The 16,660-nt window shown below is 42.9% G+C and overlaps 1 protein-coding gene across 1 annotated transcript; it reads left to right on the forward strand.

The window, feature by feature from the left end:
- Window positions 1-7,216: 7,216 nt before the first annotated feature.
- Window positions 7,217-14,046, forward strand: C1H4orf54 (chromosome 1 C4orf54 homolog). Its single transcript, XM_053461562.1, has 2 exons — window positions 7,217-11,904; window positions 13,595-14,046. The coding sequence occupies exon 1, from the start codon at window positions 7,331-7,333 to the stop codon at window positions 11,894-11,896; it is 4,566 nt and encodes a 1,521-aa protein (XP_053317537.1). The 5' UTR covers window positions 7,217-7,330; the 3' UTR covers window positions 11,897-11,904; window positions 13,595-14,046.
- The last annotated feature ends 2,614 nt before the right edge of the window (window positions 14,047-16,660 follow it).

The following is a 16,660-nucleotide window of genomic DNA, read 5'->3' on the forward strand; positions in this document are numbered from 1 at the left end:
TGGTGGCGTGGTGGTGAAGTACGCTCCAATCCTCCAATCTGAGATTAGGATGCCCCCGAATGCACCAAGGGCAATATGGCGGTACTTGCGGTGATGTGCTCTGTCTGATCCCTCAATTAAGGGAGAGGATGTCACTGTAAATGTCATAATTTTGCCCTCATGTGAACTGAGAGCACTATATTGCCACCATATTTCAGTGATATCCTCTATCCTATTTTCAGGGCGTCATACGAATGGCAAAATTTACCAAAATTATGTAAATTTGCAATTCATGGTAGTCCGGAAAATAATATATGGGTTTTGCCCTCTAGGGCAAAACAACAACAAACCTGTAACGTACCTGGCTGCCGGTTCCTCCGGGTCCGCGGATCGTCAGCCGCCACGGAGAAGGGGGAGACCTCCCGCTTCACCACAGCAGCATCAGCCGCCACGGAGGAGGGGGAGACCCCCCCGCCTTGCTGCAGCAACCTCTGCCGCCATGGAGAAGGGGGAGACCCCCCGCCCTGCCACAGCAGCCGCAATCCCAAGATGGCCGCGGACCAGAAGTGACGTAACGGCACTTTGAAAAATGTGGCGGGAAAACGCTAATTAGCGCCTGGACTTCCTCTGCCTATTTAAGAGCCTCAGAAACCTTCCAGCTTTGCCTTCTGATGGTCGTTCCTATCTTGTATAGTGTCTACGCCTCAGTTAGCGTTCCCGTGTGATTTCCTGTTACCGACTCGGCTTGTTCCTGTTCCTGTGTTCCTGGCGTTTGACTCTGGCTTCCCTCACGACGATTCTGACTTCTGGCTTCCTGACCTCGGCTTACCCTGCAACGGCTTGCTCATTGGCTATTCTGTGCTGGACTTTTTGTGATCTGTCTATTGGACTTGCACACGCTGCTCTACCTGATTACAGGTTCTATTCTACGCTGTGCGTGACAAAACCCCAGTCGTTGCTGCTTATTCCCGGAACCGTAAGAGTTAACCACTTCCAGCACTAGACTATACTAGCGAAGAAGAGATCAGGAACTGGCTTGGATTCCTCGATAAAATAGCACCATAGCCCACCAAGGCATAGCCAGATCCGGTGCTGTGACTGTCCTGAGAAAGACAGTGAGTGATCCAGCGAGCCCCGGAAGCATTAGACAAGACTAATGTCTAGGGAAGTAACATACACTTTATTGGGGAAACACACAGGCTTATATACAGGTTAGGTGAGAACAAATCGTAAATCATGTCCACATCTTCCCGCCCAGCCCAGACAGTCCGGCGCCACACTTAGGCCACCGAGCCCCGCAATGTCTGTACGACCTTAAACCATCATTTTCATGGTGATCCCAAAGGAGCGGCGGTGATCCTGGTACCGATGGATAGCTCAGGGTCCTGGGGATATTCTGTCCAAAAAGCAACGCGATCGGTCAAAGGGGCTCCGAGCAACAACAGTTCAAAGTTTCCCCGGGACGTACCGCGAGATAGCCAGCACGCGTTCGGCAGCCGCACCGGTCGTCCGCTGTTCTTCCGGAAGTCCCAGTGACCGGGAATCAACAGGAGGTTAAAGTTTGTGGGCAGGACATATGGAACATGGACAGGGGCGGCACATAAGGGAGAACAAAGGCACAGAAAACAATTGCATAGATATATAGAAATCACAACCACTGATCATAAAAAGACACTTTTTAACCCAGGGTTGTGACACCCATGTAATGTGGGGTATTACTGTAATCAGAGCTTGCAAGAGCACCATCTTTGTTTTCTTCAGTGCCAGTATGTCTTATACTTGTTCATGTAGTTAATTTTGAATTACTCCTTATTGTAATGATGCTGCTGGAGGTATATAAACAAAATGTAATAATGCAATATAACAATAGGCACAGTATTTGAATTCAAAATGTTCAAATTGTATTAAACAAATGTGGATATATATATAGCATAGGCATGGGCATAGGAACCCCTAAAAATTGGGGGGATAGCATTTTCCCCCATCAGATACGCCCTTTTTTCTTCCCATCAGATACCTCTTTCCTCACTATCCCCCACTTTCTCCCCATCTCTTTTTCTGCAAACACAATAATATATAATTTGAAACACTGGTAAAAATAATGTATGTTTAATACATTAAATATAGGAAGAAACAGCTAATCTTTGTAACAAATATATTGAAAAATTGGACCCTAGGCAAGCGTTTCCTTGGGCCCCGCTCATGCTCCCTAGCATGCAATCACCCCCTCCACTCCCGCACCAAACAACTATATTTGCCGCACTGACTGCAGATCAGGGGAAGACTGTGAGAGTCAGTGCAGTCTTCCCTCCTTCTGACCCTACCATGACTTTGCGAGGTTCTCTCACTCGTAATCATCTTCAGAGTCCCTTTGTCCCCTCATTCACTAAGCCATACCTCTCTTTTATTTACTCCCTGTAGTTCAGGTACAGATCAAATAAACAACACATTTAAACAGTGTGTATAGATCAACTGAATAAGACAAAAAAACCCTGTATTTGCAGGTAAAAATAAATAATGTATGGAAACATAGCATAGCAGGTATAGATCAACAGGACACACAAACCCATCATTGCAGGTATAGATCAACTGGACATCACATGTAAACTCAGCACTGAAGGTATAGATCAACTAAAGAACACATGAAACAGCACGTTCATGTATAGATCAACTGAATAAGACATACAATCCCTATATTTGCAGGTATACATAAATAATGTATGGAAACATGGCATAGCAGGTACAGATCAACAGAATATCACATAACCCATCTTTGCAGGTATAAATCAACAAGATTTCACATAAAAATAATTAAATCAGAGCTGTGGCAATTGGCATTTAACGTGGATAAATGCAAAGTAATGCACCTGGGGCATAAAAACCCAAGGGCAGAGTATAGACTATTTGGTACTGTCCTAACCTCAACGTGTGAGGAAAGGGATTTAGGGGTAATTATTTCTGAGGATTTAAAGGTAGGTAGACAATGCAGTAGAGCAGCAGGTAATGCTAGCAGAATGCTTGGTTGTATAGGGAGAGGTATTAGCAGTAGGAAGAGGGAAGTGCTCATGCCGCTGTACAGATCACTGGTGAGACCTCACTTGGAGTATTGTGTACAGTACTGGAGACCATATCTCCAGAAGGATATAGATATGTTGGAGAAAGTGCAGAGAAGGGCTACTAAAATGGTTTATGGATTACAAAATAAACCTTACCAGGACAGGTTAAAGGATCTTAACCTATATAGCCTGGAAAAAAGACGGGACAGGGGGGATATGATAGAAACATTTAAATACTTAAAGGGAATCAACAAAGTAAAGGAAGAAAGTTTATTTAACAGAAGAAATAAAACCGCAACAAGAGGACACAAGCATAAACTAGAGGGGCAAAGGTTTAACATCAGAAAATATTACTTTACGGAAAGGGTAGTGGACGCATGGAATAGCCTCCCAGTGGAAGTGGTAGATGTTAATACAGTAAAGTCATTTAAGCAAGCATGGGATAGGCATAATGCCAAGCTAGATATAGGACAAGGGCATGTACTAAAGGAGAGTACTCAGAGGTTGGGCAGACTGGATGGGCCTTCTGGCTCTTATCTGCCGTCACTTTCTATGTTTCTATGTTTCTAAATGTATAGATAAAACCCCCTAAATTACAGGAAGAAATCACAGGTTGCACACCCCAAAGGCCAGCCCTGGCATCCACATTCCCCATATAGAACCTGACCAGCACCCAGATTGCACAAACAGATTACAGCCCAGAGTGAGCCAACTTTGTCCCCAAACAGCCCAACGTGAGCCAACTTTGTCCCTAAGCAGCCCAGCGTGAGCCATATTTGTCCCCAAACAGCCCTCCCTGTGCCATCTTTGTCTCATAAACACCCTGTCTGTGCCATCTTGGTCCCCAAGGCTCAAACACCCTGCTTGAGCCATCTTTGCCTTTCCCTAAACCACATCCATGATATACATATCCATTAATGCATTCTTACAAATAATTCAAGCAATTCATCCATACATTCATTATTTTACTCATGCACACAATTCATCCACACAATAAATCATTCTCTCACTCATTCACACAATTCATCCACATATTCATTCATTCTCTCTAATTCTCCCTCTTTATTTCAATATTCCTTGATATACCCCCCTTTCTTACTTTCTATCCCCCCTTTCTCACTATCTACCCCCTCTCACTCCTTCTCACTATCTACCCTCTCCTTACCCCCCTTTTGTAGTTCACTTACCATGCTGAAGTCCTGTGGTGGGAGGGCGAGGCCTCTGTCTCACTGCTCTGCCGCGGTGTGCATGGCTTCACTGCTGAGCGCTGGCATATGACGTCATATTCCGGCGCTCAGCGTGAAGCGCCAGCACTAGGAAAGAGGGCTTGCACTCCAACCACTACAGTGAGGGCAGCGCTGAGGCGGGTGGCGGCAGGGAGCAGAGGAGACAGAGGGGTGCCAAGTGGTTGTTGAAAACACTTTCATGACCGACCGCTCGGCTCCTCTCTCTCTCCTCTGCCTGGATGCTGTTTCAATGTTTCAATTGGGGGGGATTCCTACGGCCCTGGGGGGATTTCTTCATTATTGCCCCCCCCGCATGATTTACTGGGGGGGATCTGCTCCCCCACCCCGATTCTCAGTGTCTCAAACTGCAGACATAATGTATGGTTTCTCTGGACATACGCTTTTGCAGCTGATCGTATATGAGGTACTCCATATGCTTTACTGTGGCCTTTCGCTTTGCCATTAAGAAAGTGATATTTTCCCCCTCTGCCAGTCAAATCTACATTTAAATAAATATAGCACTAGAGGATATGAGGCTCATCAAGCTAGTCCATCCTCGCTGTGAACCAGATGCATTTCATGCCTTTGGCATAAATTACATTCGCTCTAAGTATAGTTGTCCGGATGTTACCTGAGACTAATGCAAAAGCTTCTTTCCATGACCTGATAAACCGATGCGTTTTACAGTCAGGGTATAACCAACTGACCCTTTGAAACTATGAATACAACAATGGGATTGTGTATAAATAGAGAGTCTGATGCAAAGTGCCTTTATTAAATGATATACATTATATTAATATCACCTCTACACGTATGATACTTAAATAATTGTATATAATGTAACAGACATTTGTGCCTAGTGTAATATGTTTGGAAGCATAAATGAGATATTAGAGAGAAATGAAGCCAGGACGTGGTAACAATTTTTTGAGTGTATGTTTGTATGAACAAATTGGCAGGAACAGAGGGCAAAACAGGCAGATAATTTGCTAAATTAATAATTTATTGCAACGCATTCAACAGGACATGTAAACAAATACCACAACTCAGGCTGTGAAACATTCTAAAGCTGAAAAGCATTGAAAGCCTGTTGAGTTTCCGCCACTGGGCGAGATATATAACCTAAAAAACATGATTAGTTCTGTATACTCAATCTCTGTTTTATGTTAGTGGGCATCCTGTGGCCTAAGCTTCTGTCATAATTGAACAGGTGGTGTGGATTTCTGCATTTGATGTATCCAGGATATTATAACCGAAGCATTCAATATTCTTAGCTCTAGTTCCAAGAATCACTATCCTGGTGTTGATTGTAACAACCTCTGCATATAAGATTCTGAAGCCCTCTCAAAATTACCCATCCTAAATATGTTTTTTTGTTTCAGCCATTGCATGAAAGTAAAAAATAAAACAATCCATCCAATCAACCTTTTTTTTGTTTAGCTACAAAGAGCTTTGACTTTTATTTAATACACTATTTCTTATGTCGTGATATGTGTGATACATTTGATGTTTGTGACGGATATGTCTAAACCCGTGAGATTTCCAAACCAAATGCCATCTGATAGGAAACAGTATTGAGATGTGGTTGTTCATCAGGTATAGTTTGTGGAAGTCCTAAGATATACATAGTTTGAAAAGGTAGAGAAATATTGATTTTATAGAACCCCACAAAATCGTATTGAAGATTGACTTTTTGTGATACATGAACATCCAAAACAAAAGGGGAGTTTATGACGTAAATATGGGCTCTGTGCTCTTCAGAACTCTTTTAGAAGACTTTTCTAATGGAGACTTTATTGAAACACATGTGTTACACAAGGAATAAACCAAGACAAACAAGTTGAAACAATGTATTTTAAAGGACACCTTCCACCACCCTGCCCATTGTTTTTTAAGCATTAGACATGTAAGTTATACATATTTAATGCTTTAAGTGTTTTGAAATTGTTAATTTTACTTACCTTTTTTTGTTTAACACAAATATTTATCTACCTATGTTCCTCTGGAACCCTCCTACTTCTATCCTTGCAATCTGGAAGCCTTTTGAAGCTTAGGTCGCAATGTGCAACATCGTTGTGTATCCACAGTGGACCACACTTGGCCTCCAAACCCCATAGCAGAGTTGTGTATTGCCAAAAGGGTCACAGAGGGCTTTTTTTTTGGCAATGTACCACTTCACTCAAGCGTTGTCTGGTGCCATTGAAGGATTTTACTGCACCCATTAGAGAACCAATAATTGAGCATTATAAAGACAGATGTCCACTTAGATAGAAACGGCAAGCAAGGACATTGATGGAACAAGTGTTTCCAACATACTAACACTGATTAAGCAAACAACACTTACACCCAACTCACTACACAACTATTGTAATTGTAATGCATTATAAAGTGAGCAAACCCTGTTATCAAATTTATCAGCGTTCAGAGGATAGAACCTCAGCAATTACATTTTTAAAAAAGTGCATGTTCCCCAAAACAATGTTTTGCGCTACTATGAAAATCCATGTATTTTAGTCTGTTGTTAATATTTATTAAAAATATCTAAAATATCTAAAAATATAATGTACACAAAAAAATATAGGTGTTAACCAGTTGTATATTTCACGGTAGAAAAGTGGGATTTAGCTTACAATGTAAGTGGTAGTTATTTGCTTTTTAATCTTGCAGGAGACCTTTTCTGGAGTGACCCTGAAGAGGATGTGGGAGAATTTTGTCTTTTACCCAGTTTTCAGATGTCTCCTTAACATGACCAGTGGGTGGATGGAAATAAATATCCCATGTTAAAGCATGTGGTGAGCATAGCGGAGACACAATGCTACAGACTACAAAGGAGAAAGGGAATGTGTCAGCACGTGTTATGCCCCCCACCCCACCCCCTTCTGCCACACTCTCGGTCAATGTCACTTAAAACTATCCCAGGGTGACGTATGAATCCCATTCAGGAAAAGAAGAATTTCCCATCTGCATTGCCTTCATTTCTGGGGGTAGAAGCCGGGGCTGCAGCTCTGCTCAGCCGGTGGCAGTCAGTCTGACAGCTCGGCGTCTTGGCAGGAACAAGCAGAAGGAGACATGCAACAAGTGGTCAGGGGGCAAGAGGAGAGCCAGAGGAGCCTGAAGAAGGGCAAATCGCAGGAGCAGGAACACAAGTACGTTGAGATCCCGATCTCGCCAGGGAGGAGGACAGGGGACAGTCCACACGGGGTGACAGTTACTTTGACCGGAGTGACTTTAGTTAAAAAAGAAGACACGAAGAAAGGGACAGAGAGGGCATGTGACTGTAAGCATTCCCCTGTCGGGGCAAAGCAGCCCAGCAGGGCAACAAGAGAGCGATCCCCTGGATATCACCCAGATTTCCAATCAAACCTATCAGAAGTCATTGGCGACAATCCAAATATGAGGGGCAAAGGACAAGAGGGGGAATTGTCAGAGGGCACTCTGTCCACATACTCCCCCCATGCAGTGGACAGTGACCCACAGTCCCCTGTGCCCCTACCCCGGCGCAGCAGCAGCGACAACGACGAAGCGCACTACATCACCACCCACGAAATTCAGCTTTGCGAAGCCGATCAGGACACTGACTACCCAGATTTCGGACTCGCCTCCTCCACGTGGAGTGAGCCGGTTGACAGCGCCCCCTGCACCTTCCTGGAGTACGCCTCGTTTGACAGCCAAGGTGGGACACCGACAGACGAGGACTGCAGTTACTACTTGAGCACCACCAGCGAGCACAACCCCACGGACAGCCTGGGCAGCACCGAGCTGGTCAGCACTTACTCGGAAAGCGACACCTCCCCGGTCCTCTGCAGCAGGGGCACCAGAGACAAGCCAGCTACTTTAGAAGAGTCCAAACCCGGGATGCCCTCGGGCCAGATCCTCCTATCAATCAAAACCGAATCCAAGGCTATAAATGAGCCTAGCAACCTCCAGGCAAAGCAAAACAGCGCCCCTGCTGATGCCAAGCATGAGACAGACATGAGCTACTGTGTGACCAGAGCAACCGAGAGCAAGTCAGCTTTCAGGCAGCATCTCGGTAGTAGTCCTCACCTTAAGGTATCAGATGCTCACAGGCTGGTGGCCATACCTGCTCGGCTACAAGCTCGCAGCGGGGTCCATGCAGACATCTCAAGCGGAGCTTCCAGCGTGGTCAGTGAGCTAGATGATGCAGACAAGGAGGTCCGCAACCTGACGTCGAGAGCCTTCCGCAGCCTAGCCTACCCCTACTTCGAAGCCATCAATTTCAGCTCTAGCGAGTCTACTACATCGCTGTCAGAACAGAACATAGGGATCAACAGCTGGTCTTCTTATTTGGACTGGAAAGGGGGAGCGCTCCTCACCCAGAAGGCAGAACAAAGCCTCCAAAAGCATACCGCTTCTACCTCCAGTTTTGGTCTACAAAAAATAGGGAAAGATGCCCCCAAGGACCAAGTGTACGTGCAGGCTAACAAGTCCCAGACCAAGGCTATTGAGCTGGTTGTCAGTGAACTGGCACCTAAGGGAGCGAATGCATCGGGTGCCTCTAAGCGCATCCAGTCGGGGTCTAGGGTCGTAACGTTGACGGAGACTTTGAACATCAGTAGCAACGTGAAAGCTTCGGCTGCGGGGACCATACGAGACTGCAAGCCTCCTGAACATGGTCCAGGCTCAGCTTGCAAGGATGGGGTTACAGATCCACTGCCAAGAGAACATGCTGGGCAGGAGGTTGTTAAACAGAGCACTACTGTAGCTGAAGCCATGGAAGGGGCGCACAAGTCGAGATTTGCCTCCAGCCTTCTTAAAAATGTAATCTCCAAGAAAATGCAGCTAGAACAGGAGATCAAGATGGAAAGAGGGGAGCTCACGGACACGTCTCAGAATAACGCTTCCATAGATACAGAGGGATCCAAGGACAAAGGGGTCCAAAGGCAGAACTCCAGGTTCTCCGAAGCAAGCTCCGATTTCACCCTTGTTAGCAGCGAGGACCTAGGGGAGTTTTTCGAGGTGAAACCTGCCACTCCAAAAGATTTTACACCACCGGAGGGCAACTCATCGAAACAGCTGGAGTTTCACCGGGAAGAAAGTGTCACCGAAATTAAAAAAAGCGCATCAGAAGCAATTAAAAGTATATTCCTCCGTAGTCAAAACAGCGCATTCAGGTCATGGAAAGAGAAAGAATTAGAAAAGATGGAAAAGAAAATAGAAGAAAAAGTTGCCAAAGCAAGAAAAATAAGGATACCGCTGGAAAGGGATTGGAGGGCGGATTTGGGGGAGATCTCCAGCAATACATCTACTAAAATGTCTCGCTTGTTTGTACCGGGTATCCAACAAAACCCCAAAGATAAACAGTCTGACAAGCAGGCGACCAAGTATTCTGTGTCTACCTATGCCCACCAGACCTGCCTCAGCCGCAATGAGATGGACTTCAAGACTGAAAAATTACACGTCCTACAGGCAGCTGCCAGCAGGATGACCCCCGCGATCACCCCTAAGCCCCAAGAGATCAAACTAAGCCTGGGACTGCCAGCAGACAGCAAAGATAACCCTTTTAATATAGCCAAACTTTTAACTCCCAACCTGGCTAACAGTGTGACCAATCTTTCCAAGGCAGCGGAAGAGCTAAGAAGCCAGATCCCCTCTAGGTCTGAGGTTCTGGAGAAAATGCCTCAATTCCTGGTGAGAGATGTAAGGGAAACCAAACCCAAAGTCCAAGGTCCTATTCACCAGGTGAGAGACGTAAGGAAGTTGCTAAAAGGTTCATACCACCAGGACACAGGGGATAACAGTGACAAGGGCAGCGTGGTGTCCGACCAAAGCGGCACGGATTCCAAATCAAAGCAACCCATGGGGTCCAAGATCTCATCTCCACTGTCGCCTATCGTAATAACTTGCCAGGCGGTGAAAAACAAGGAAGAAGGTGATGCAGGTGAGGAAGATAAGAGCCTTTCTTCTGCAGATACCATCCTGGTGCACCGGGCTTCAGGTAGGCTCCCAGTGGCTACCATAGCTCCAAATAAAACGGGGCCCCGAATACCTGTGGTGAAAATTGTCTCCAAAGCGTCCAAGTGGAAGCAGGAAAAACCCAAGGAGACAGAAGTGAAACAGGAACTCAAATCCCCGCAATCCCATGCCGCACTAGCGAAGCTCACAGCCGCAGTTAAGACCATGGAACAGCTTTATGTTTTCGACAAAAAAGAATGGAAACGCAGAAGCGATCCCCAGCCTCTCAGCGGTAGCCACGTCTTGCCCCTTATTGCATATGAGGAGGCTTCAAGTGAGGTCAAACCTGTTGTCGAGGAAAACGCAAAAGCCCCTGTCTCACAGTTCGTCAAAACTCCGTTGGAACGAAGGAATTCCAATCCTGGCTCAGATAAAACAATGTCAAAGCCTCCTCTGGCTGAGAACAAACCTCCTCCAAGGACCTTCCAGGTGTCTAAATTCACTGAAGGAAAGAGCAAGGACCAGACTGACAAAAACAAGTCCAGCGGAGAAGGCAGCAACCGCAACATCTTCACTGTGAGCGCTGCCCCAGTTAAGAACAAGCAGCAGAACCTGGAGACCGTTCTGAACAGCAGGAATGCCCGACCAAAACCTCCCAGTTCGCTGAAGATCCCACAAGTAGCCTCGGAGGAGACCAAGAAAGCTCATCCTGTAGCCTCCCAGCCGCCAGTCCAGACCAGGAAACCTAACACTGACATCGAGAACTACCTCACCATCCCCGTCAAGGTAACCGGGGAAACTACAGGCGCAAAACCTCCAACAGGCACAAATAATCGCGATTCATCAGCAGGGAACACACGAGAACAAGCTTCCAGTGTTCGTGAGTCCGGTGCTCTCTGCAGTCTCCCGCCCTTTAGCGCCAAATCCCAAGCGCCTAGTCCCAAGAGTCCAATTAGGGCTCCTAGCGACTGGCGCACCAAGATGAAGGAAGGAATCCAACCCAATAGGGCTTCCTCTACAGGCTCTGAGCCCCAGTCTCCAGACTCTGCTCCTCCAGCCACAATTTACCATCACACTATGCCAACTATGCCCATGACCATGTCCACTGCACCGGCTCCTATTTTCTACTCACCCCCTATGTCTGCAGCCACCCCTGCTGAACTCTACCCCCAGCAGACGCAGCGCAAAATGTTAGTGGACTTGGCCACTGGGCAATATTACCTTGTGGACACACCAGTGCAGCCTGTGAAAAGGAGACTTTTCGACCCAGAAACTGGACAATACGTAGAGGTTCCTGTCCCCCCTCCACCTGCAACTCCAGTCCCCATTCATATGCCGCCCCTAGCTCTCAGTCCGGGTGCATATGGAGCTGCCTATATGTTCTATCCAGGATTTCTGCCCTCTCCTACCACCACTGTCCTCCCAGCCAACACCTTGCAGACACAGCTCTCCAACCCAGGTAGCGATCACACCTACGAGATGCCAGTAGTTGACGGGAGCCAGCAAGGAGAGCTAAGTATGTCCGAAGGTCCTTATTACTTGGCCACTGGAGCTACACCAAGCGGTGCAACTACTGGTCATCCTGCTAATATCAGAAGGGGGTCCATTGGCTGTCCGGATGGCAAGCAGGTTATCAGCATCATGTCCCAGCAAGGACCTAGGATTGTTGCCCCTCCATCATTTGATGGAACCACCATGAGATTTGTTGTGGAGCACAGATGAATATCCAGGTAACAAAAATACATGGGGACTGCTATTCTTATCATAACACTATTTTAACAACAATAGTAAGTGTAAATATTTCCAGTACGTGTGATATAAATTATATTACCTCTTCTTAATGAAAGAGAGAATAAAATTAGGTAACAAATATACCAGGCAAGTGGGGAGTTTCTATGTGTATCTGGTTCCTGCTGAGTCAGTGCAAATGTCTTTCCCCTAGCTTGCCCTTTACTCCAAGAACAGGATAATCCATCCACCCATGGCTTTCTTACATTTTGATAATGCATTTATTTGGATATATTTATTTTTGTATGTATTTTTAATCTAATGTAATTTTCTGTAGCAAATCCATTACATTTCTTTAAGAGACAACAACAATATATTAAGAGTACAGTTAGCACAGTTTGACTAAGCTGTCCCAAGTAAGTTGTGAGTTTATTTAGCAGAGAATGAAGGTAATTGATTGAGCATCTTGTTAACCTGTGTTTCTTCTGCAAAACAGAGGTGATAGGTAAAGGACTTTCCAAAGTTTAGTTCTTGGGAAATGTTGTTTACTAATTAGGGGATTGTTGAGCTGCTGCCCACCCAACTCCCTTTTAGAATGAAAAAAGTTAGAACAATCCTTATTTGATTCTTCTACAAACATTATTTTGGAACAATGTATGTATCTGAAACATTGTACTAGTGCTAAACTATGCTTCCTTTGATAAACTTACCCAGACATTCACTAATATTTTACTAAATGTCTATGAACCTGTAAATAAGCAGATGTTGGTTACTTTTCATAACTGTTCTAGTTTGTAATGTGTTAGTCAAGTTCACTGAACCTTAAAAGTTCATCACTAGCTTTATAGAAAACTATTGTACAGCAAAACCATGATTAAACAATGAGTCAAATGTTAAGATATCTGAAATCTGTGTATCCTGCAGAAAAACTGCAGAAAAACTTACATACTTGTTCTATAACTAAGTAACAAGGTATCAACTGATAAAATGAAAAGGCATGTGGTGTAAAATACCAACATTCCAATAATAACATCTTAACAAATAGCAAGGCAAGATCATTCTATGATGCCTTATCAGTGCTAGATTTTGTCAGGAATATCTTGCCCTTGTAATTTTACTTTTTTTTTCTTTTTTAACTGTATGCATAAATGCCCTCTCTGTTCGCTAACTATACTAACCATTACTATTTAGTCACACCTGTTCTATTATTTTTTGAGTGGCCAATATTTTTTCCTTTACTTAATTCTTACATGTGGATGATTATAGTGGCCTTAGGTAAATTGCTCTTTTAACCCATTGTTAATCCATCCATGGGTACAAATATATTTGGAGACCTCACAGTGGATGCAGGTAGTAAGCATTTTACACACTGTTGAATAAACAGGTTAATATATATATATATATATATATATATATATATATATATATATATACTGTATATAGGTTGAATTAAGATATACATAGTTTGGGTAGATTAGTATCCAAAATATGCCCTGGACACATTGAACTCATTGAACATAGTCCCCTCTAAAATCATTATTATGACATATAAGCTAAATATACAGCATAGAACTGATTAAAATGCATTCTAACCTTTTATTCATAGGGTATATCTAGAATCGAGATTCTTCATTATTTTTACCAATGTTACTTGAAATGTAATTCAAACTTCCTTTTCTCTTTATTCCACAGTGGTCATCTCTGATATCAACCTTTTAATCCTGGTCCAGCATCCATCAAGGGTTCAAGTGGACATGCATAAGATTTGAAAGGCTTCACAAGTGCCTTTCAGAAATGCTTTGCACCACTGCTGTGAAACATAGTGGACAGGAGACAGCTCTAAATAGTGTATGAAAAGCTCATGCAGGTAGCAAAAGTGCAGCCAGCAGATTGTGTGAGTTTGCGTTCATAGAATATAGAACATGTAGAATCCCACTGCTGCCTTAAGTGGCTTTCATACTATCTTATGTGTTTCAGTTTGTGTGGATTGGATTGAACCATATTAGCAGGTGAATTTTCTCTGGATGTCTATAAAGAATGCATATATATACATTTATATATATATATATATGGGGCATAGGTACTTCTACCATGTTTTTCTACTTGAGTTATTTACAGAGTTGGTCTTTGAAGACCAAAAGAAGGTAATGTGACTGTGTTTGAAGGTGAAATATTTTCACTTATTATACAGTGTTCAACAGTCGTATCATTTACTACTGCAGGTATAAAGCTAAAACAGTATGTCCTATTGCTACATTTTGTTATTAGCGTCTTACAGTGGGTAGAGCGTTGTAAAAGCACTCTTTACTACAGCTGTACATAGTTATAACACACATGTTTGTATCATGTTTGATTAACCTTGGTTGGCTCATCATATGAGTACATATACATGAATGCAATTTATTCTATTAAAAACACTGGAATCCAGCATAGGGATTAAAATAACATTGTTTTAGGGATTAGTGCCTTATACTCTTTGGATATGTGCAATAATTTGAGGCGATGCAGCAAAGCATAATGCTGCACAATACATATTTTTCATACATAATTCACAAAATAATAAAATATGATGAAGCACTTTCTACTTATATTTTATCCTCCATTGAGTACTATAAATATAAAATAAAATGCACAGTATACTCTAGTTAAACATTCAAATGGTCTGTAAAGACTGTTGCATGGAAAATGTTCACGAAGACTATGTTATGGTCAGATATGTCTAGAATGAATTTATTTGATCACTCTAGATACATTTTATGTTCTAGTTTGGATATTATTGATTTGACGGCTTGGTTTCAAAGCTCTTCTTGTTGTTATTTGCTTTTTTGACAAATATTTTGTGCAGACTATTCATACATTTTTTTTACCACTTTTTAGCTCTTTTCAACAGATCATGATTTATAATTAGTTATTTGTTAGAGTGTAGTCGCAACATTATCTCAAAACACTTTCATTTTTTACGTCATTCTGTTGTTTAATTTTGCAAACATTATACTGTATAAAGTAAAAGGGCTATAAGTTGGATGTCATTGAACACAAGTTATTGTTGTGTGCCTTCACATCCTTTACAAACACACCTGCCAGTCATGGGCTGAATTATTGAAATCATTGAAAGGCTCTGGCACCTCTTTTAATAATTATCTGTTCCAAAATCTTGCTTAATTGTATTTATTTCATAATCTTATATTTCAGTATAAACGATTCAGTAAAAAGCAGTAGACCTACCCACAATTTTTTCATAACCTTAAGTGAAAAATGTGATGAGTAATTTTCGTTTTGTTTCACCCTAGGCACAACCCTAAAAGGCAGACAATGGCCAAAGCTAGCCACTGAGATTTGGGTTTATGGCAAAAGTGTAACTTTTCACTTTTTTTGTTCTTTGCTGGTTTACTCTAGGTTCCTTCCTCATAGTTCCTTCCAACTTAAGTTTGTTTTCTACCATTTAAGTTTGGTTTCCCCTTTTCTTATTTTTTTCTCTCTCTCTCTCTTTACAACAAACCCTTGCCTTTCCTTCTTCTTTGTAGTCCTTCAGCATCTCTCTGAATTTATTCAGACTTCCTTTGATTCCCTGTTTTCCAACCTCCTTTCATTTAACTATCCATTATTTTTTCTGTCTAGTACCTTCCCACCCATCTCAACTTCCTTCCCTATTTTCTCTGTACAAAACAAGTTTGAGATGAGCTCACTCAAGAGGGACATCTGCTTAATAGCCTGCCCTACAGTGCCTCCCCACTTTGGAGCATCTAAAGTTTAAGCTGTCTTGTGCCATTACAGAGGAAAAATGGCCATCAACATATCTGATCCCATCGCAGTCCAGGACAAATGTTTTGGGCTTCATGGGCCTTTTCAGTGGGGTCCGCTTAGTATCCTTATTTCCTTTGCTCTAATATTTCCCTTACCACAAATTCTATTTATTTTCATTTTATATTTTTCATCGTTCCAAGAACTCCTCCAATTTGACCATATTCCCATTGCAGAGGTGTATCTCCTCAATACTTTAAAGTAGGGAACAGAGAGAAGATATTGATACTGTGCTTCTCCGTGGTCCTTTGCACTTCCTCACAGAGTAGAGTACTGGGATATTATGTGATAGAGAACTATACACTATGAAGCAGTGTGGGGACCATAAGGGAGTGAAGTATAAAGATGTGTGTAAAGAATAGAGACATCTAATTCTTCTAGCCTTTTTACAGTACCACGCTGCGTCACACTTCAGGGCATTTTATAGAAGAAACAAATATCCCAGACAGAAACATACATGTTGAATATATTTTGATGTTGTAATAAGGCTTTTGGTTTTATATATTTGTGCTTTACATAGACATCACACCTTGAATCGCACCAAACATCTACCTTACATTAATGGGCCACATATGTAAACAGCAAGCAAAGTGCTATGTGTGGGCCAATCAGCAGAAACATTCCACTGGTTTCTATAGTGATTGCTCCACATGGAGAATTTTGCTTCACAACTGAGCTTGAATTGTTCAAAGTCCTTTAATTCGCCTTAACTATACTCCATAGTACACTAGGACAGTGGTGCAATTAAGACCTTGCTGACTTCTGATCTCACTCCCATCTAGTATTATTTGCCATGTTAACACTCCCATGGCACCTTGCTTCTTGTATGAACTGCTGGGCAGTAAAATAGATTACTTCAATACTTATTATACTTTATTCATATCCGTGTATGACATTTTTATTCAATTGGTGCTCAGTGAATAGCTTCTACTTTACAAAATATTAATACTCTCAGGG

This window comes from Spea bombifrons, chromosome 1 (genome assembly GCF_027358695.1).
Source record: "Spea bombifrons isolate aSpeBom1 chromosome 1, aSpeBom1.2.pri, whole genome shotgun sequence".
NCBI classification, from domain to species: Eukaryota; Metazoa; Chordata; class Amphibia; order Anura; family Pelobatidae; genus Spea; species Spea bombifrons.

Excerpts from the sequence above, each read along its gene's own strand:
- C1H4orf54 (XM_053461562.1), top strand. The coding sequence starts at position 7,331 with ATGCAACAAGTGGTCAGGGGGCAAGAGGAGAGCCAGAGGAGCCTGAAG.